This window comes from Microdochium trichocladiopsis, assembly GCF_020744255.1.
Source record: "Microdochium trichocladiopsis strain MPI-CAGE-CH-0230 chromosome Unknown B0I36scaffold_11, whole genome shotgun sequence".
In the NCBI taxonomy this organism is placed as follows: domain Eukaryota; kingdom Fungi; phylum Ascomycota; class Sordariomycetes; order Xylariales; family Microdochiaceae; genus Microdochium; species Microdochium trichocladiopsis.
Window position 1 is genome coordinate 1,261,128 of NW_025763554.1, and position 20,257 is coordinate 1,281,384.

General features: G+C 54.9%; 10 protein-coding genes across 10 annotated transcripts; 6 read left to right on the top strand and 4 right to left on the bottom strand.

Annotated features, from left to right (window-relative positions):
* The first annotated feature begins 59 nt into the window (after positions 1 to 59).
* Positions 60 to 1,805, top strand: B0I36DRAFT_38413 (GPI transamidase subunit PIG-U). Its single transcript, XM_046160983.1, has 3 exons — positions 60 to 429; positions 511 to 778; positions 847 to 1,805. Exons 1-3 carry the CDS (start codon positions 276 to 278, stop codon positions 1,700 to 1,702), a joined length of 1,278 nt encoding a protein of 425 aa, XP_046006627.1. The 5' UTR covers positions 60 to 275; the 3' UTR covers positions 1,703 to 1,805.
* Positions 1,806 to 2,182: 377 nt separating this feature from the next.
* On the bottom strand, positions 2,183 to 3,920 carry B0I36DRAFT_38417 (Nicotianamine synthase). Its single transcript, XM_046160985.1, has 3 exons — positions 3,184 to 3,920; positions 2,426 to 3,103; positions 2,183 to 2,343 (listed from the first exon to the last, which is right to left on the bottom strand). The coding sequence occupies exons 1-3, from the start codon at positions 3,439 to 3,441 to the stop codon at positions 2,236 to 2,238; spliced, it is 1,044 nt and encodes a 347-aa protein (XP_046006628.1). The 5' UTR covers positions 3,442 to 3,920; the 3' UTR covers positions 2,183 to 2,235.
* A 155-nt stretch (positions 3,921 to 4,075) lies between these two features.
* On the top strand, positions 4,076 to 5,324 carry B0I36DRAFT_335830 (Rieske domain-containing protein). The gene is made up of 2 exons (XM_046155530.1): positions 4,076 to 4,842; positions 4,909 to 5,324. Exons 1-2 carry the CDS (start codon positions 4,555 to 4,557, stop codon positions 5,185 to 5,187), a joined length of 567 nt encoding a protein of 188 aa, XP_046006629.1. The 5' UTR covers positions 4,076 to 4,554; the 3' UTR covers positions 5,188 to 5,324.
* A 141-nt stretch (positions 5,325 to 5,465) lies between these two features.
* B0I36DRAFT_335832 (Mur ligase) lies at positions 5,466 to 7,234 on the top strand. Its single transcript, XM_046155531.1, has one exon. It carries the CDS (start codon positions 5,484 to 5,486, stop codon positions 7,170 to 7,172), a length of 1,689 nt encoding a protein of 562 aa, XP_046006630.1. The 5' UTR covers positions 5,466 to 5,483; the 3' UTR covers positions 7,173 to 7,234.
* A 230-nt stretch (positions 7,235 to 7,464) lies between these two features.
* B0I36DRAFT_335833 (uncharacterized protein) lies at positions 7,465 to 8,791 on the top strand. The gene is made up of 3 exons (XM_046155532.1): positions 7,465 to 7,786; positions 7,894 to 8,052; positions 8,211 to 8,791. Exons 1-3 carry the CDS (start codon positions 7,540 to 7,542, stop codon positions 8,681 to 8,683), a joined length of 879 nt encoding a protein of 292 aa, XP_046006631.1. The 5' UTR covers positions 7,465 to 7,539; the 3' UTR covers positions 8,684 to 8,791.
* A 101-nt stretch (positions 8,792 to 8,892) lies between these two features.
* On the bottom strand, positions 8,893 to 10,692 carry B0I36DRAFT_377601 (chromate transporter-domain-containing protein; the record flags this gene model as incomplete). The annotated part of the gene is made up of 4 exons (XM_046160572.1): positions 8,893 to 10,195; positions 10,253 to 10,374; positions 10,450 to 10,497; positions 10,564 to 10,692. 4 exons carry the CDS (start codon positions 10,690 to 10,692, stop codon positions 8,893 to 8,895), a joined length of 1,602 nt encoding a protein of 533 aa, XP_046006632.1.
* A 616-nt stretch (positions 10,693 to 11,308) lies between these two features.
* On the top strand, positions 11,309 to 12,942 carry B0I36DRAFT_368392 (Mur ligase; the record flags this gene model as incomplete). Its single annotated transcript, XM_046159608.1, has 2 exons — positions 11,309 to 11,350; positions 11,425 to 12,942. 2 exons carry the CDS (start codon positions 11,309 to 11,311, stop codon positions 12,940 to 12,942), a joined length of 1,560 nt encoding a protein of 519 aa, XP_046006633.1.
* Positions 12,943 to 13,201: 259 nt separating this feature from the next.
* On the bottom strand, positions 13,202 to 16,394 carry B0I36DRAFT_253302 (alanyl-tRNA synthetase; the record flags this gene model as incomplete). Its single annotated transcript, XM_046150746.1, has 6 exons — positions 13,202 to 13,378; positions 13,446 to 15,854; positions 15,921 to 15,956; positions 16,021 to 16,047; positions 16,105 to 16,250; positions 16,313 to 16,394. 6 exons carry the CDS (start codon positions 16,392 to 16,394, stop codon positions 13,202 to 13,204), a joined length of 2,877 nt encoding a protein of 958 aa, XP_046006634.1.
* A 1,119-nt stretch (positions 16,395 to 17,513) lies between these two features.
* On the top strand, positions 17,514 to 18,314 carry B0I36DRAFT_368394 (uncharacterized protein; the record flags this gene model as incomplete). The annotated part of the gene is made up of 2 exons (XM_046159609.1): positions 17,514 to 17,646; positions 17,725 to 18,314. 2 exons carry the CDS (start codon positions 17,514 to 17,516, stop codon positions 18,312 to 18,314), a joined length of 723 nt encoding a protein of 240 aa, XP_046006635.1.
* A 674-nt stretch (positions 18,315 to 18,988) lies between these two features.
* B0I36DRAFT_368395 (uncharacterized protein) lies at positions 18,989 to 19,641 on the bottom strand (the record flags this gene model as incomplete). Its single annotated transcript, XM_046159610.1, has 2 exons — positions 18,989 to 19,471; positions 19,552 to 19,641. 2 exons carry the CDS (start codon positions 19,639 to 19,641, stop codon positions 18,989 to 18,991), a joined length of 573 nt encoding a protein of 190 aa, XP_046006636.1.
* Between the last annotated feature and the right edge of the window lie 616 nt (positions 19,642 to 20,257).

Here is a 20,257-nt window from a genome sequence, read left to right on the forward strand (position 1 = left end):
GCCTAAGTGGGGAGCTTGGAGCGCCAGGGGTTGCTGCGCTGACGGACAGGTTGTTGCAGGCCACAAAGCCAAACAAGTGCTACGTGTACGTAGCTTTTACATTGACGACTGCCGCATCACCTCCTCAGTCCTTTCCATTCGCCTTCGAAGTGCCAACCGAGATCCTGTCCTTGAAGCGTCGCCTCGACATATTAAACACTGGCAGATAGCACCTAGCCATCGGCCCCGCGCGTTGCCTCTGTTTGGACCGTGTCTCTTGGCCATGGAATCCCGCAATGACCAACGGTAAAGCGCACCTCCAGAGCCAGGTTGGCCTGTACGCCGTAGCCGCTGCGCTCCGCCTCAGCCTCTTCGTCTTCTTCCCTAGTCTCCCTGGTCTTCTGGCAGACCGCGTGGAGGTTTCGACTCCGGTCAACAGCTTCAAAAGATGTTCGTGCGGTCCCCTCCACCACACAGGAGCTCTGGCGGCCCTGACGATGACGATGCTAATGCCTGTTTACGAAGGAACAGTTCTCGAAGGCCTTTACCTGTACAACCATAATGTGTCAGCATACGATGGTGGTGTATACCACCAGGCGCCTTTATTACTACCACTTTTCTCCGTCCTGCCCGATCCGCAAGCCTGGCCTGTTTTCACCTACTTGCTCTATATTGGAATCGACCTCTTGAGCGCCCACGCCCTCAGCCGCATCTCCGATTCGGGCGAGGCTGCGTCCTCGCGCCTATACACATCAGGCAGGAAAGACAGGAGATGGAGTGGCCTAATTGTCGCTGCTCTGTAAGACCACCAATCTGAGATCTTACTCTCGCTGCGTCTGGCGAGTCTTTGCTAACCATGGCCACAAGATTTCTCTTCAACCCTTACACCATTGCCACATGTCTGGGACGTCCTACCTCTGTCTTCACGACCTGTGCAATCCTGCATGCCATTGCGGAGGCTGTAGATGCCAAGCCCATGACAGCCTTCATATTGTTGTCTTTTGCGGCATACTTGTCCATGTACCCCATCCTCCTTCTGCCGCCATTGTTGCTCCTAGCGTATGATCGCCAGTTGCCTTTCAATAGGGACTCAAAACTACCCGTCTTCGCAGCCACAGGCGTGGGCATTGTTGTTGGGTGCATCACGCTCCTGCTCATGATATCGTACCTTCTGACCGGGTCGTGGGAATTCCTATGGTCTACGTATGGAATACAGCTGACTCTGAATGACCTTGCCCCAAATGCGGGTCTCTGGTGGTACTTTTTCATCGAGATGTTTGACAGTTTCCGCTCATTCTTCCTGGCAGTGTTCTGGTTGCACCTGGCCTCCTACGTGGGGGGGTTGACGATACGTATCAGAACACAGCCCTTGACAGTTATCACCTTGCTGCTGGGCCTCTTCGGCATTTTCAAACCATACCCCAGTATCGCCGATACGAGTATATTCTTCGGCTTGATTCCCCTCTTTCGGCACTTATTTCCTCTCATGAGATACAACTTCGTCATCGCCGCGGCCATGTTGTATGGGTCGTTCCTTGGTCCCACGTTTTACCATCTCTGGATCTATGCTGGTAGCGGCAACGCCAACTTTTTCTATGCCATCACGTTGGTCTGGAGCTTGGGCCAGAGCCTTCTTGTCAGCGACCTGACCTTTGCCGCACTCCGAGATGAGTGGGAGGTGGAGCGACCAGAGATGGTGGGTAAGGAGATCAAACAGATATAGCCGGGCCCTTGAGAGCTTGAGAAATCTCATGTCGCAGCTCGTGCATGGTGGGGCGTACGTCTCTGACGACGAGGGTTTGGTAGAAAGAGATTCATAGTAGTTAAAAGACTGACGGCTGTCATATTGTCCCCGATCCGCTACAGAATGAAGGGGAATCTCATTCCATGAAACATTCTCTCTCGTCACACATGCAAGCTCGCCCTTCATGCGTCAAGTCGAGAATATTTCCCCTTCTCGCTCGGCTGGGATGAATGATCCAGCGAACGATCCGCTAACGCGGGGGTGCCCTTGGAAGCTGGGCAACATAAAGAGTAGGCTCTCTGGCCTTGGTCTTTTCATGACTGGTGGAAACTCCATTGCTAGACTAGCTTGCATTGCTCTATCTACCATGTGTGAGCCGCACTGCTCATGTCAAGATCATGGCTAATGGGACAAGTCGAGTTGATCGCGGTGCCTGTTCGTCATTGTCTTCGATCGAAGCCACGCAGTGCGCAGCCACAGACCGCCATTGATAAGCTTCACGCATCGAGGAATTATCGTACTTGAGCGACGATGACGGAGTTGACGACATCATTGTAGGGATGGACGACAGAACATATCTTAAGTCTTGGTGCCAGTGCTTCCGTCGCCAAGTCGACCTCCTGAGTAGCGATGAATTCGCATGTTAGCACTGCGATACAATCACTATGTCTGACAGATTCCTTGGCTTGAGACAGGGCATACCGGATACAAGCAGGTTCGGAGACCCCAGCTGGTTCGCACCACGAACATGGAGCCAGACGTCATTTTTGACACCACTCTCAGTATGAGTTGCTCCTTCTCGCGCTTAGTTTGTCCGACAAGAGCGGCGAGGAAGACCGTGTCAAAGTCGGCCAAGTCGCTAACGGCAGCTTCCTGGCAGAGGAACTTCAAGTCTCCACACGACGTGGTGTCGAGATCCTGATCATTCACATCAATGCCGCTATCGGTTTCTCTTCCGTTACGTAGCTTAGATACCATCAATGATGAACTTGTGATGGCTGCTCGGGAATGATCTATATTCAGGATTGTGGCTGTGTTGGTTGAGAATTCGTCGTGCCGTTTTGACCCGGATCGGAGATGCTGCCAACGATTCACCAGGTCGAGCATAAACATAGACGACAGAGGCAATGGCCCAGAACCGATAAAGGCTATTCTTCGTGGCAAGGAATCCGCGACGGATAACAAAGCAGATATCTCCAGTCGAGTGAGGTCGGTGTAGTTCTGGTGGTACGGGAACTGCTTCAGTCGCGATTCTGCCTCGAACCTGTCCTTTGCATTTCCAATGTACTCCGCCCAGTGAGCCTCGAGCTGATACTCTGCCTCGGCACACTTCTGTCTGAGAGAGGGCAGGATGGATCGGATATCGGCGTTCGAGAGGACCTGCAAAGGGTGTCCAGCATTAGTTTATCAGCCATCGCGCTGGACTTGAGTCCTCGAGAAGTGTAAGAAGAGAGGCGTACTTCAGTGACGGTGCATGTGGTGTGGACTTCACAGCAACTTGCTACTAAATCTCCAAGCATGGAATTGATAAGCTCTCCCGGGGTGAGATCTGGGAGAAGCAATAATTGCCGGTGAGTATCGATGATTGTTTTTGAAATCCGACGGGCTGCGCGTGTCCGAGTCTCGTGCTCAGCATCCTGTGTTTCAATCTCCGGTGACATAAATCGATTTCGGAGGCAAAGTAAACGATTTGCCCATGAAGGCGCTTTCTTGCTCATGGTCACCTCTATGCCCGCGGCTGTGGGAAATGATGAAGGTGTATCGTGCCACAGCACAAACGCGCAATGAGGAATATGGCTGACCCCGATGATCCAAGCACATCAGACATTAGACTTGTACAATGCCAGGATGACCAGAAAAACCTTGCATGCCCTTCATCCAGTCACCCAATTACGGAAGATGATTCTGCCACTTCACATACTGACGAGAAGAGACCGCATGAACCCATGAAAGTCCGAGGCTTGATGATGTGGCAACCCCGCTTGCCTGCGTGAAGATCAGGGCGCATTTTGCAAATTTTGGCAGTCCTGCTCAATCGCCGACTTGGGAACGCCAAGGCAAAGTCTCGGGCCGGGCCGTTGATACATGTCGATAGCTGAAGGCTATCGCATGGTGCCTTTCAGTACGAGTCGTCTCTTCACAACGTCAACAAAGCTTGCTTTACGCCATCATTGACTGGCCGTCTGTGGCCTCAAATCTCCCGCAGAGCCAACAAAGGTCGCCTGGCGTCGCTCCGCAGTGAAGGCCGGGCGGAGGATGAGCCGGAGCCAACTTGGCAAGCGGCCCTCAAGGTTCTCTTACTCCGCAGTGCTAGTGGCGTCTACTTGTCAGTCTGCAACGGATCTTTGCAGAAGAAAATTTTCAATGATTGTACTGGCGGCATGCATCTAACAGGGCCCATGCTGTTCGTTCACGCGGGCAGGATACCCTTTGTTCTGCTGAAGACGGGCGACAGTGGATGCTAGCTCTAGTCACAACAATCCCTGCTCCGGCGCCTCGAGACGGGTAGTTGCAGAACCTGGTAGGGTGTTGTCACACAAGTGGGATGACAGTCAACACAACCCTCCCTCGAGCCGTCATCTTTGTTGTCTTGGCGCGAGAGACTGTGTGAGGCCAGGGGCGATGAGCGTCGCCGGGTCGTGTGTTGGGATACATGCCTGAGCAACGGGGCAGGAAGGGACGAGGTTAAGGACGGCCAGAAGGCAGCTGGGAGTGCGGGCCCACAGCAGATTGAGGCTTGTGCCATCGGCAACAGTCCGCAACCAAGGAGCTGTGTCGAGCAACCCACGCCACCTTTGGAAGCAGTGGAAGGGCGACCGGCTCGACTCCTCATGGCCCTACCATTCAATATCCCGTCAAGGGCCGGTGCAACCTGGTTCCAGGTTGGCAGTACCTCGTCGTTCCCCAATATCGCTGACTCGGGGTCCAGCACACTTGCAGCCTGTGGCGATGCTGGCCATGGCCCGCCCTGCAAGGTCTTTGAGATTTCCGCCCCGGATGCGGACCGGCCGAACCAGATGACCGAGATCGAGGATCTCGACGACGCACCTCTTGCTAGCGCATTGCAAGACCAGGTCCTGGTGTTCCAGTACCGAGGCAGGTTCCATGCAGTCGATAACGTGAGCCAGTCCCGCGAATCCAAATTCCGACGTCGGCACTTGATTAACGCACTCTTGACCGGCCAGAAATGCCCTCATTCCTCCTATCCCCTGTCTAACGGTGCGCCCTTTGACATTGAAGACTTTGGCGTCGTCCTCAGCGCCGGCCTGACATGTCCTAAACACGGATGGTCCTTTGACCTCTTCTCCGGCCGCGCTGATCGCGGCAATTACCGCCTCAAGCTGTGGGAGGTGCAGCTACGTCCTGCCAGCGGAACAGGCCCTGTCGTAGATGGGAGACTGGCGAGTGCGGCGTCGACCGAGGAGCATCAAGTGTGGATCCGGCGAAAGCAGAGGATGGGCTGATGAGCTTGGCTGTAACTTTATCGTGCTTGAGTGCACCACGGAGAGCCGCCCGAACAGCCAGATTCTCAACCCGCGGCCTGTCAAGCAAGGTATACATGTGATAGCAAAATATAAGGAAGAAAGGCTTCTCGAGACAGGTCACAATGTTGCAGGCGTCGCGGCCACATAGTGTGAAGTGGAAATCCACCTTGATGCAATCGGCTGGTCTAAACCAAGTGATTTACCAGCTCACCTTTGCTCGGCTCCGCATTTCTCTCTTGCAACTGCGACCTCAACCACGGCAACCACTCCGCGCCATGCTGGCAAGATTACAGTCTCGCACCACGACCACAACCTTAAAGACAGGCGCATTCGCTTTCAAGGCTATACAAAACGCTTCCGCAACCGCTTTTCGCACCTCTGGCCAGCTGCGTCTTGATAGCTTTCTCGCCATGGCCCGTACCTACGATGGCGCGCTAGCACGACTTGCATCGTTGCAGTCCAACAAGGCTATCACGGCTTTGTTTGACCCTCCTGCGGCATCCACGACAGATAATTCCAAACCCGTGGACCTCAATGCGCTCGCCATCCCTGAAATGCTGGGATGGCTTGAACGTGCTGGCCTCAGTGCTTCGGATCTAGCCAGGCTAAGATGCATCCATGTCGCTGGGACCAAAGGGAAAGGTTCTGTATGTGCCTACCTCACATCCATCCTCACACAGCCCTCGGCTCGATCTGTGGCTGGCCTTGTGGGCACGTATACCTCTCCGCATCTTGTCACAGTCCGTGAGAGGATACAGCTCGATGGACGGCCTATCAGCCAGCAACTATTTGCTAGGTATTTTTTCGAGGTTTGGGACGCCTTCACGGCGTCAGCACGGTCAAAGGCCACGAGGGACAGCATCAGTGTCTCTGAGGAGGACCTCGAGGGCCCTGGCACGAAGCCCTTCTTCTTCCGCTTCTTGACCATCATGGCATTTCATGCCTTCCTGCGGGAGGGCGTGAAGAGTGCTGTCATAGAGTGCGGAATCGGTGGCGAATATGATTCCACCAATATTCTGCCCATGGAAGCAGTGACCACAGCTGTTGTCACACAGCTTGGTATCGATCACGTCGGGATGCTGGGCGGGACATTGCCAGAAATTGCGTGGCACAAGGCTGGCATCTGCAAAAAAGACCGCGCCTGTTTCACCAGACGGCTCGCTGGCGGAGACGAACAGGAGAGAACCATGCAGGTATTGCGCGAACGAGCAAAAGCAGCACAAGCGCGGCTGTTGGAAGTCCCGGACGAAGAAGTGCAACAATGGAGTGGCGTTAATCGAAGCGAAGCGGCCAGCAGTCTTGCCGGCTCATTTCAGAAGTACAACCAGGCCTTGGCAGTTGGTGCCGCTTTGGAGCACATGGCTCTCCTCTCTTCTTCCGACCAGCGGCCAGACGAGGTATCAAAATGGCTCCAAGACGTTCCCGGTTTCTTCAAGGATGGACTTTTGCAGGCTCATCTCCGCGGCCGCTGCGAAACTCGCGAAGATAATGCCATAACATGGTTCATCGACGGTGCTCATACTGCAGAAAGCCTACAGGGAACTGCCAGGTGGTTTTCCAGCAGCATTGGATCAGTCAGCGGCGCACAGAGGATACTTGTGTTCAACCAGCAGGACCGGGACGTGACGAAGCTGTTGCAGGATTTGCTTGACGGCATAGAGAACGATTCGAGGGACACGCACTTTGATTACGCGATTTTCACCACGAATGAGTTCGAGCGTGCCCAGACAGACCTCTCGCCAACTGATACCTCTGTGCAACATATTGCAATGACAAGCATGAAGGTGCTCTCACCAGCAACTGATTCCAGAGTTTCAAGAAGCGTTGAAGAAGCAATTCGGGACGTCCGAGGACTGGCAAACACAGCCGAGAAGAATGGCCAAAAGACTGTCGTGCTAGTGACGGGCAGCTTGCACCTTGTTAGTGCTTTTCTAAGGTGTATTGAACCTGGGGAGGATCCATAGCTTCAGAATCGAAATACCAACTGCTGCAAGACTTGCCCGGCTTCTTGGTAACGACTGCTGAGTAGGACGAGTCCTCGTCTCGCACGTTGCCAAATCTGTTTGATTTTGAAGATCTCATCCCGAGCACTCTGTCCTGAGTCGATGCACGTTTGTAATGTGCTGTGCTAGATACAGAACAAGTCTTCAAAGGTTGTGAGCTCATCGTACGAAAAAAGTGGACACCGCCGGTCTGTACAGACTGTCCGAATCTGGAGTCGCGTGTCTCCGAAATTCTTGTCTACACGCAGTCAAAGACCGCTCACAATCTGGACGCGGAACTACTTGGCGAGGTCATTCAGGTGCACTTGGCATCACTCATTGGCACGAGATGATCGGGTCATGCACAGCTCACATGGACATGCTGCGCTTGCGAACGTCATCTCGCATCATTGGGCAGCCATGGCTTCGCAGAGCTGTTCCTGCACCGCCCGTGGCTAGGCATTCCATGGCTGTGTTGCAGCGACTCACATCCACGACGACCGGACGGGCTGCGGCCACAAAACAATCACCAGCAACGGCATCTGCGGTCGTGGAAGGAGTCGGCGCAGCGAAATTACCACCACCAACCAAATTTGGTATGTAGCCTCTCAATGACCAGCGCTCACTCACAAGCCACGGCCAATATGTTATAACGTTCACTCCCTTGTCTCCGAAGGAAGTGTGCTGATAGGGACGCGAGCAGTGTTTCCTGAACGCCTGTGCGTCTACCACGCTGGCACTGGGCGGGTGACTTTCCTGGCATGTCTGAAGGTGTCGACGCTCTTCATCTTTACTTTCTTCGCCTTCGTGGTGACACCATTATATCTGGAGCGTGAGGGCTTTTCGGTGACTGTGCTGCGTAGTAAGTTCCACCGATTTCGTCCATGTTCTCTTGCTATCTGATTATTGCCCATCGAGTTACTCTTTCAGAGATGTCCTTGCACTGCGTGCTCGTATGAACGAGTGAGCAGAGCTGGAAAACCCTGTCGATGCACGTGCTTGCTAATGGGAAGAATATAGCTACCGCGTCAGCCGTCATACCATTGGCATTTGTAGCATGGGCTACATCTCCATTCGTTACATTCATCCACCTCCGCCTACCGCCATACGCGCGACAGTCTGAAGACATGCTGAGGCGATTTATTACTGCCCAGCTCGGCAGCGCAGCAGCCAAGTCCCCTACTCGTGGAATCAGTGGTCGATCTGCCGTAGCAGGAGGACTTACGGGCGAGACAGAGCTCGAGATTACGACGATGAGCTACATCGCCAAGCCTCGCCTTAGCGTTGTGCGACTGGAAGAGCTTAAGCCCGTTAGAAAGAGGCTAGGCATCGTCAATTATTCACGCGACACGACGGCTGAGAACGCGAGGAGAAAATGGTACATGTTTCCAGCTGTGGCAAGCTTCAGTATCCAGGAGACTTCAAACACGATGCCCAAGGTTCCCTGGGTGTGGAGCAAGATTGCAGAGAGGATCCAAAGTGTGTCAACGTGAGCCGAAGTTCGAGGTGATAGAATGTTGGCATGCACAGACTTGGAAGAAGAGGCATGATAGCAGTCTCAAACAATAAAGGACAGTGAACGAGTTCGATCTTGTACCAGTTATCCTCATTGCATCATATAGATTAAACTATTTGAGATCGAAAGTGATGCTTGGCAATGAAAGCTAGCATATGGTCATAGAGTCCAGAGCCCAGGTGCGGGTCAAGTTGAGACGATGCCGTACCTGACCAACCCCAACATGCCGCCCAGTAGTATCGCCACAGGCGGGCTCAGGCCATACCAGCAGCTACCGACGTAGCTTGTTGCTATAACAACTACCCACCACGGATCACTAGTCAGGCTCACACCTTGCTCACGGCCCTCGTCGATCCAGCCAATCTGCAGTAATCTGTAGACAGCAGTGTAGATCAGTCCTACCGCGGCAGCGTTGAATCCCCTCAACACCGACTTCACCAACCTTGCACCACGCAAGACGGTCCACAGGCCTACACAGCCATGGGCTATCACCATACCGGGAACGAAAATACCGATATACGCTATCAAGGCGCCTGAGAAAGCCGGGAACCCGCCGTTGATTGCAGTGAGAGAGCCTAGGAACACAGCGAAATTGAAGTTCGGCCCGGGAAAAGACTGTATGAGAGCTAGACCAATGAGAAAGTCACGTGGGCTGACCCAGCCTTCAGCCACAACGTACTCGCGGAGCAGCGGGATTACGACAGGACCACCGCCGAATATGATGGTCCCAGCAAGGTACATGTTTGAGAAGAGGCGGTAGAGCAAGGTAGCGTTGTGTGGGGAGGAAATGTCGTCGTGTGGCAGAACGCCGCGAAGGACCATCACGACCGTGAAGGAGAGGAAGAAGCAGATAATAACGGCAACAGCGGTCTTCCAGGACATGTTGAGCCTGCGATCGCGGGGTACGACGCGTGGCTCATCATGCTCCGATGGTTGGACGGGATGAACGTTGTCGCCGTGACTGTCCAGATCGGAAGTGGCAGCAGTAGATGGCCTTGACGCTGTCGGGGTTGCTGTGCGATTTGCCCGGTGGCTCCCGGGCGCCGTGGTCGACACTACCATTGGCGGAGAACCCGTGCTCTGAGAACCAGCCCGTGTCTGCAAATCGTTGCCGTCTTGCACTTCCAGATCTCGGGATTGCGTTTGTGTATTTGAGAATGGTCTCGTGACCACCCTCTTCACAGCTCGGAGAGGCCGATGGAACCACCGATAATCATACACCACTGTGCTCAGACCGGCCACTCCAATGAGGACAGGAAAGTACCATAGGGCATTGTAGAGCATGCCTGCAGCGGCGCCAAAGAACACAAGACTGCGCGTCATCTTGTCCGTAATGGCCTTGTCGGAGAGTTGCACCGCAGCAAGGGCGATCAAACCTACGGTGGCGGCATTGAGACCAGACAGAAGGGCATAAGCCGGGAGGGGGAGCTTTTCGCCAATGTTGGACACGCCAATGGACAGTGCAAACATGCCAATGGCACCAGGAAGACTATACGCAGGGTCAGCGCTTTCTCCTTAACATCAGGCTGTGTGACAAATATTATACCTCCAGAGGAAGAAGACCAATACGGCGGGCAGAGTCCCCTCGCAGTAGAGATTGATGCAGTAGAGAAGCTTGGTACTGGCCGGGCCGCTAAGGGCCTGTGCCAGGCTGAAAAGCTCCTGATACTACAAAATCGGATCAGCATGTCAGCGCTGGCCTTAACGTAGACTTGCTAGGTCTCACGGCTCGGGAGAGCTCACCACTTGCTCGTCGATCCATTCCAGCTTCTGCACAAACTTCTCATGAAACTGCAACGCATAACTAAGTCAATGCACAGATTCGGACAGGCAAGTTGGAGTAGGCGGTCTGCATACAATCTTGAAGTGGACGGGTGGCCCGCCAAAGGCCGTGACGCCCAGGTGCCAGTTGCGCTTGGTGACATTCCAAAGCCGAGCTGGGAGGTCTGCCGGGAGCAGGCCCGACCAACGCGACGAGATGCCCATGGCTGTTTTGCTGCTTTGGTTGTCGCTGACGTTGAAGATGACGAGGCAGGATCAATCGATCGGTGCAGTTCCTGATGGGGAATAATGCATCTTTCAAATCTTTCAAGCCGGAACGCGGTTGACAAAGCCCAGCCCCGGAGGGCGCCAAGCGTGATGGCGTGATGGCGTGATGGACCAGGGCTGTCTCCCAGCCAGGTTCACGAAAACCACAGCATCGAGCCTGGCCCTCCACGCGCGCATTGGTGCTGTTCGAGCAGAACGATGCGGGCAAAGACTGCAGTGCATCCACGTCAGGACATGGACTCTGTTGTGGTGCAGACCATGGACAAGGCGAGCATGTAATGGCCGAGACCCAAGGCCGCGACAAGCCGACCGAGATCGGCCCCAAACTTTTGGCACGGGTATCTGCACCTGCCTGCCTCGACGGAGCTTGTCGAGCTTCCTGGCTCCCCGCTACGACCCCTCAACACCACGCCGGATGCCCGCCACACCATGACTTGGCCCTTCGGCGATGCATCATGCCTGGCGCCGCTCCTTGTTCTCTCAGCTGCCCACTCGCTCGCCCCCTCGACCTGACCCTTTGAGAGTAGCCTTCGCATGGCCTTGCCGCCGCGCCATGACGTCTGCTTCCTTGTCGACCGTGTCCCGGTCCTACAATGTACTTCCTCAACTCCTTCGTCCTTTGCGTCCCTGCCCAGCAACCTGTTGAGCTGACATTATTCTTTGCAACAGGACGCAATTGATGCGCTCAACTCTCTCCAGACTCCCTTTGCCATTATCGAGGCCCGCCGCAAGGCGGGCATTCGGCCCGATGCTGCCTCCATTGCCGAGATGCAGGTCTACCTGCGTCGCATTGGATACACCGCCGCGGACCTTGATCCTCTAAACATCATCCATGTCGCCGGCACCAAGGGCAAGGGAAGCACTTGCGCTTTTACTGCCTCCATCCTCAGCCACCATCAGAAGCTCACCGGCTACCCGAAGCGTATCGGCCTCTTTACCAGTCCACATCTCGTGGCTGTGCGTGAGCGCATCCGCATCGACGGTAGGCCCATCAGCGAGGATCTCTTCGCACGCTACTTCTTTGACGTCTGGGACCGCCTGGGCGAAGCCGAGGCCCGCGATGGCCCCCACGTCGTCGATCAGCGCCTCGGAGGAGGCATTCCCATGCCTCCTCGGCCGATATATTCCCGCTATCTCACTCTGATGAGCTACCACGTCTTCCTTGCAGAAGGGGTGGATGTGGCTGTCTATGAAACAGGCATCGGTGGCGAGTTCGACGCCACAAATATTGTCGAACGGCCCGTTGCCTCTGGCATCAGTACACTGGGCATTGATCATGTTTTCGCATTGGGCGACACCGTTGATAAAATTGCTTGGCACAAGGCCGGCATCATGAAGCCCGGCTGTCCGGCCTTCACTATCGAACAGGTTCCTGCAGCGGAAGATGTGCTCAAACAGCGGGCGCGGGAGAAAGGCGTCGACCTGCGAGTCCTCCCGATAGACCCACGACTACAGGGGGTGGCGATTCGACCTGATGCCGCATTCCAGAAGAAGAATGCAACATTGGCGATATTCCTTGCCCAAGCCGCTCTGCAGAAACTGGACCTGGGCTTCAATTTTGACCCATGTGGTCCTGCTCTTCCACAAGACTTCATCGACGGCCTCGAGCAGGTTGTCTGGCGCGGCCGCTGCGAAATCAAACCCGAGGGCGCCGTCACATGGCATGTGGACGGCGCCCATACCGTAGATAGCCTGAAGATGGCGGCCCGGTGGTTTGCAGGCGAATGTGAAGGCAGGCAATTAACTTCCACATTCTCCAAGCCGCCTCCGCTCCATCAGGTCTTGATTTTCAACCAGCAGGGTCGCGAAGAAGCCATTCACTTTCTTGAGGGTATCGTCTCTACCTTGTCGTCCAAGAACCAGCGCTTCGAGCACGTTATATTCTGTTCGAATGTTACGTATGCTGCCACAGGGTATAAGCGGGACTTCGTTAATCACCAGTACGACCCTGAAGCCATCAAAGCCCTGACTGCGCAGCATGGTTTCGCAGAAAGGTGGCGCACGCTAGACCCCGAGGCCCAAATCACTGTTGTACCAACCATTGAGGATGCGATTGAGCTCGTGAGGAAACTCGGGGCTGAAGTCCCGGCCCAAGGAGATGGTCATGAAGTACAGGCTTTGATCACGGGGAGCCTGCATCTCGTTGGAGGTGCACTCGGCATCCTAGAAGGCGCTGATGCTTTGTAGCAAGGCGATGCTTCTGTCCTCTTGTGATTGGCAGACTTTCCATTGACACCAGCTGTTGCGTGAAAGCCGTGCTCAGTGCACTTCTCGTTGCCATACTGGATGTAGAACCTATCTCACACTCACGTTGTATGAATAATAATTGAACGCCCAGATACCTCCCATGCTCAAATCTCATTCGGAATGGCCTGTCGTGCGGCTGACCGAGATACTCACAAACCGAAATGATGAAATCGTGAACCCAGCTGTCCAATACATGACCTTATAGCTTAAGCTTCTCCTCCAGCCATTTCCTGGCGACCTCGACAGCATCCTCAATCTTTTCGGCATTGGTTCCCTGGCCCTGTCGCGTAGGCTCTTTACCTCCAGATTTTCCGCCAACGATGTCCGTGACAGCAGCGGCCCACTGCTCCGCGGTAACTCCCTTGGAAGCAAGATCCTGTTGATTGAAATATGAGTAAGTGGTCACAACGCTTCGTAAACTGTCTGGATTCTATTTGACTTACCGTGCCGACGTAGACACCGTGGACAACGGCACCCTCAGTCGCACTGCCACCAAAGATGTACACCGATTTGGTCTTGTCTTTGCTCTTGTAGTGGTTCATGACATCCGCGATAGCCTTGGCGTTCGCAGAGATTGGTAGCTGACCGACGAAATAAGTGGTGGACTTGTTCTCCTCCTGAGTGAAGTGGCTGGACACAGCATCCAGGGCAGTCTTGCTCTCGGCCTTTTGCCGCTTCTTCTGCTCATCTGTGACGTCCTTGACCACCTTGCCGAACTTCTTTTTCAGATCATCCTTGGTCAAGGTGGAAATGACAAGGTTGTTCAGCTCGACTGTCATAGATTTGATGAGAGCCTCCTTCTCGGCGCCGAACGGCAGAGCGTCGACGACCGCAATCTTCTGGCTGAACTCCGCGGCGTCTCGCTGTACCTGATGAGCAGCATCACCGGTGTAAGCGACAATGCGACGGATACCCTTAGCAATGCCACTCTCCTCAACAATGACCAGGTCCTTGATGCTGCCGGTTTGCTCAACGTGTGTGCCACCACAAAACTCGACGCTGACTTTGCGCCACTCGGGGTTCTCAGGCTCAGCAAGGAGCATATCTACCTCGATTCCGACGGAGACGACACGCACGGGGTTGGGATAGGTTTCGCCAAATACCGCCCTCACGCCGTTGATCTGTTTAGCCTTATCGAGCTCAACTTCTTTCGAGTAAATCTGCGAGTTCTGGCGAATGTAACCATTGGACAGAGACTCAATCTTCGCCAGCTCCTCAATTGTCACCCCAGTCTTGTGGGAGAAATCGAAACGTAGCTTGTCTTGGTCCACAAGAGAACCCTTTTGGTTGATGTCGTCACCAAGAACCTCCCGCAGTGAATGGTTAAGAATGTGTGTGCCAGTGTGGTTGTTTCGGATGGGCTGTCGCCGGAGCTCGTCGTACTCGGCAATGACTTTGTCGCCGGCTTTCAGCTGCCCGTATTCGAGATATCCATTGTGTACGATATAGCCACCGAACTGCTGCACATCAAGCACCTTGAACTCAGCTACATCGTCGATGACGATTCTGCCAGTGTCTGCAACCTGACCTCCCTGCTCGGCGTAGAAGTTGGTGCGGTCAAGGAGAAGCCCAAATGGTGTATTCGGCGCGAGGTCGGCCGTTGACTTGATAAACTCGGTGCCCGTGTAAATCAGTTGCACTGCGCCAGTGGTGTCACCCTTGAAGAACTTGGGCTCGTCGTCAGGAGTTGGGAGCTGCAACTTGTCCTTGAGCTCGGCAATTTGGTGCACATTGAGCTTGGCAAAAGTTTCCACAGCATCCTTGACAGCCTTGCTGGCCTCGCGGGCCTTCTCCTTCGCGACGAGGATTTCCTCCTCATCCCAGGCCAGACCTCTCTCCTCAGCCATGAGCTTGGTCAAATCCTCGGGGAAACCGTATGTCTCGTAGAGCTTCCAGACATCGGAGCCCGAGAGCTTCTGACGACCACTCTCGACAGCTTTAGCAGCGTACTTCTCGAACTGTTTCTCGCCGCGATCGAGCGTCCTTGCAAATGCGACCTCCTCCTCGTCAAGAAGCTCAGCAACATCGTTTTGCTTCTTGACAATTTCCGGGAACTGCTCGCCCATCTGCTCGACAAGAGCAGGCAAGATCTTCGAGAAGAACGAGCCAATTTCGACGTTGAAGTACTTCCTGGCATACCGTACACCCCTTCGCAGAACACGACGGACAACATAGCCCCGGCCATCGCTGTTTGGCACAGCACCATCCGAGATGGCAAATGTAAGCAGCCGAATATGATCCGCAACGACGCGATATGCGGTGTCAACTCCGTCAACATCGTCCTTGCCATACTTGTCAGAGTATGGACGTGCGCCAGTAACTTCCTGGATTTTATCAAACAATGGGGTGAAAATGTCTGTGGCGTAGTTGGAAGACTTATCCTGAAGGGCAGACACCAACCGCTCGAAACCCATGCCGGTATCGATGTGCTTCGCAGGAAGAGGCTTGAGAGAGCGATCTTTTTGACGGTCAAACTGCATGAAGACGTTGTTCCAGATCTCAACAACAAGCGGGTCGTCCTCATTGACAAGGTGGGCGGCGTTCCTGCCACCAACCTTGTCGTAATGGACTTCACTGCATGGACCACAGGGGCCCTGGTCACCCATTTCCCAGAAGTTGTCTTTCATGTTGCCCGGAAGAATGTGATCCTCTGGCACGCCGACAGAGAGCCACAGCTCCTTGGCCTCGAGATCGGCTTCGAGGCCCATTTCGGGATTGCCTTCGAAGTAGGTGACGTAGAGGCGGCTTGGGTCAAGCCCGTAAACCTTCGTAAGAAGCTCCCACGACCATTCGATAGCTTCCTTCTTGAAGTAGTCGCCAAAGGACCAGTTGCCCAACATCTCGAAAAACGTCTATTATGGTTTGTAATAATCAGCTATTGCTCAGGCTCGGGGCAGGAGAAAAAGATATAGACGCACGTGGTGGTAGCTGTCCTTGCCGACGTCGTCCAGATCCTATTTTAAAAAGTGTAAGTGTGATGTCGTCAACTTGTATGCTCGGGATTGCGATCGATCGTACGTTGTGTTTGCCTCCGGCACGAATGCACTATTGTACGCAGTCAGCCTCGATATCGTTGCAACATCCCCAGCACCGAGTAACAACCTTTTGTGAGTCGACGACGCGCTTGAGCTTGGCCATGTCATCGGAGCTGGCGATGGTACCAAGAAAGATCGGCTTGAACTGGTTCATTCCAGCATTGGTGAACAACAGGGTCGGGTCATTGTGGGGGACGACGGAGCCAGAGGGCACTTGGTGAACAATCAGTATCGAGCTTGGCGAAGCTGCAGGCCACAGGAGAAGACAATCATACCGATGGTATGGCCCTTCTTCTCGAAGAACTCAAAGAATGTCTTGCGGACGCCTGCGCCCGTCCACTTTTGCTGTTCGGCCATGGCGGACAACTGCGAGAGAGCTCGGAATGGAGGAATGCGATAACGAGCAGCGGCCGGGTACAGGCTACAGCCCAGGTGACGCAGAGGCAGGCGTCGGGTCGCCGTGAAGGAGGAAATCGTCGTGGAGGGCGCCTGGGCGGGTTTTGGGCTCGAGGACTGTAGTTGTGTCTGCGCAGTCCGCCGTGATGCAGTTTTGGGAGGCTGAATTGTCTGGCGCTGGACATTTGCTGGGAGGGGCAAATAAAAGACGTGGTGGGGTGACTCAACAGCGGCCGGCGCAGTCACGTCGCTCGGCGCGATAGCGGCTGCCGATAGGGTGGGTGCACAAGGTGCATGGGAGCTCGCTGGGACTTGGAGCGATGCCGGCGGCGGCCTTTGCAAGCGCTGCGTGTCGCATGTGCTCCAGATCTCATGGCTGGGGAAGCTACTGGTGGCTGCATCGAAGCTTCTACAAGGCTGGCCTCGCCGCCCTATAAGCCGCCGGCACCCGCCATCCCAAGCAACCTCGCATTCTCCAAAAGCACCCGTGTGCCGACATAGACCAGCGCTCAAAGAGGACGGCCTGATACCTCCTTGAAGTACACCAAGTAAGGTGTTCAGGTCACCAGCACACTTTCTCGAAACTGCCGCGCAGTTCTTGCAGCTCAGGAGCGCTCAATACTGCCACCAAGGCTCGGGACCGTTCAAACTACACCGTGACCACCTGCGCAAGCCTCGGGGGTCAACCAATACCCACTATCTTGCCGCAGGCGACGCGACCCTGCAGAGGCACTCCCTTTTGCTTGCGCGTCGCGGAGTGCAGGGGCAATTTGCTACTTGCGACAGGCGCACAGGTAGACGGAGACGGACTGATAACGCGCCTGGCACCCAGATCTGCAACCTGGCGTCTGGATTACCCTGCGCGCAGGCATGGAAGTGCATCCGCGTACCCCACTTATCAACCTGACCTCCCACTGTCGTCACGGCACTTACACGGATGACCCTTCTCAAAGCCACCCACGCCAGCCGACGCTGGTCGGCGGTGCGTCTTTGAGCCACGTGCCTGACCACAACGCCCTTGACCATTATGCCACGGACAACATGGCAACCAGCTTTACAGACCAACCACTTCGTGCCGCCATGGCTCCAACTCCGCAACATTCCTTTGTCGAGCCAGCCGCGGCTTCGGCGCCCATGACAAGGTCGCGCAAGCGGAAGGCTGAATCGCAGGAGAACGAGAGGCTATCGAAGCGCCTCAGCTTGCTCAAGCTTGGTAATACCCACCGCTACCACCCAGCGACTATCTCTGCTGCCAGTTCAACCAGTTCGCTAACCCTCCCGCCTCAACCAGAGAAGGACGGGCAGAAACTCTACGTGCCCGTTGAATCACCCTACCTTGGCCCGACGACATCGGAAGACAACCCTGGAGCGCTACCGCCAATCCCAGAAGATGACACCATGCGACTCGATGACAGTGCGCACAAAGTCTATATTTACAATCTCGACGATGAACTCTCCTCTTCAGACACAGAGTCTATCTGCAGCAATGACGACAGCAATCACCGCCTGGTCTTCCTGGCAGATATTGACAAACACCTGCGGCAGAATCGCATTCCGCCCTCAGTATTTGCCAACTCGGAAGGCAATATTGCAGGCACAAATATAAACGACATGCAGATGGTGCTCTACAGCGATCCATCTTCTCTCACTGTGCCCGAAGAGCATGACAGTGTTCGAAGGGCGGTAATCGAAGCCCGCAACCGTATGCGGCAGAGACAGAAGGAGGAACGTGACGGTATGGCTGACGGCGCATCAAGTGTGACCTCACCGGCTACCGTGCCTTCGTCACGAATAGCCGGAACACCAACCACGGCGGGGTCGTCAAGACTGGACACAAGTGCTGTTTACCGTTCCGCCGACGATGAAATGGAGTTGGACTGAGCCACACCATCCCTCCCATATACGACAAGATTAACGATACTCACGTACTTTGATAACTCTGCATTCATCTGCAGGTCATTTCGCTACAACAGAATCGCGAGTGGCCTCGATGACCAGCGGGCAGCGTCGAACACAGTTTTGCTTTGACAATAGCTTGGCAACAATCAATTCGGGGAGTTTTGTTTTTGTTTTTTGTTGCTGCTTCGGCAAGTCGCCGACGAACCAGGCAGTCCGAGGCCAGCATTCAGTGTGCGGTAGTGAACAGGCGGGACTTCATTGGTATAGATGATCTGCCAGAATGAGAGGTGACGACAGGATGCTATTATGGTCTTAGGTGCTATCTATAGACTTGGATGGTTAAGTAATTGTGCATACTATCCGCCTGCCCTCTCTACCCACATCACTCCCTCCAAAACTTGACAACAGGGGCCAGCCCGTTGTCGCTGTTCTTCTGTCTTGTGTATAAGAATTGAAAGCCTGTCTGCCCATGGTGGCAGGAGCATTGTAGTTTCGCCATATAAACAAAGAAGTGTAGCATGCTTGTTTGCTTGCTGTTTGGTATATCCTCCGCATATCTATACTTCAGCGGCTCCTCCTCACGCGGCCCTCGCTTCTGCCATTAACCTCTCTCTGTCTACCATTCCCAGGACCGCCGGGTGTGCATCCCGACCGGACTATGATCGCGCGGGTGGCGGGCCAGAAGGGGGCGCGAAGTCGTTCGCTCCTGGTGCGGCCGGACCAACGCCCGAGGTCTGGCCCTGGTTCGGGTCGATCTTGGCCGCACCAACATCGCCTGGTGTACCGGCAGCACCATTCGCATCGTAGACTGGGGGCCGATGTCCATCGTACACTGGCGGTGGGGGCGCATACATGTCGCCCATCGGATATTGCTGCTGTGGGCCGTAGTAACCTGCTTGCTGGTGGTTACGTTGCGCCGGATACTGGTAGTACGGGCCGTTCTGGCCTGGCCAGGCGGCGCCAGCATAGCGGGGGTCGACGAGGCCGCGCTCGCGGCGGGACAGGAGCCAGGCGGTGCCGAAGAAGGGCTTCTTATTGTTGCGGACTCGCCTGCGGGCAAGCGCGCGGCCAACAAAGAAATAGAACGTGACGAAGGTGATGAATGCGAAGAAGAGGACCCATTTGACAATGATGCCTTCCTAGTGGCAGGATTCGAGGGTCAGCACTTGTAAAGTTGGGCCGTGGCCAGATTGTTCATTGGAGCAGCAGATCGACATACCTTGGTGTACCACCAAGAGTTGCTGTAGGGATTGCCGTAGTGATCAATGTAGACGACGTCGTCATCACGCTCGTCAAGCGTGGGTGCCATTTGCGATGCCATGTGCGGATGTGTGTGGTTTGGTTTCCAGACGAGGAGAGCTTCCTGGCTCTCGTGTCTACCTTGTGTCTTGCTTGGTTGCTTGCTTGCTGGCGTGCGGATACTGATGTTTTACTTCCTCAGGGGGAGGAAGGGACCGACTGCAACACTTGCACGTCTGCTAGAGACGACTCGCTGGATCCGGCAGTTCGTCGACTGGTGATCGGCAGGGTAGGCGCGGAGTGGGAGTGAGGCAGAAGTCGAAGAAACAAAGGAACCAGGCGGGCCGGACTGTGAGGGGTCTTGCTTGCGTTATGACATTTGAGTCGGGGGAGCAGCGTTTCGTAAGGCGGCAGCAGATGGTATCAAGAAGCAACACCAGACTGGGCCGGGCCCAGCATGGAGAGGCTGGTCATGTTGTCCCGCGAACCTTGGATTGTTGCACCGTGCAGCCAGCCATTCGAGGTCGGCCAAGGAGGACGCCAATTGGCCGCGTACCTGCCAAGCCCCGACCACCAACCTGCCGAGCGGAGACTGGGCTTCCGTCCCACCCTTCACCATCGCCCGCATCTGGCAAATTATGGCTGATCTCGCCATGGCTCATTTCTTTCCGTCCAGCAACGACAAT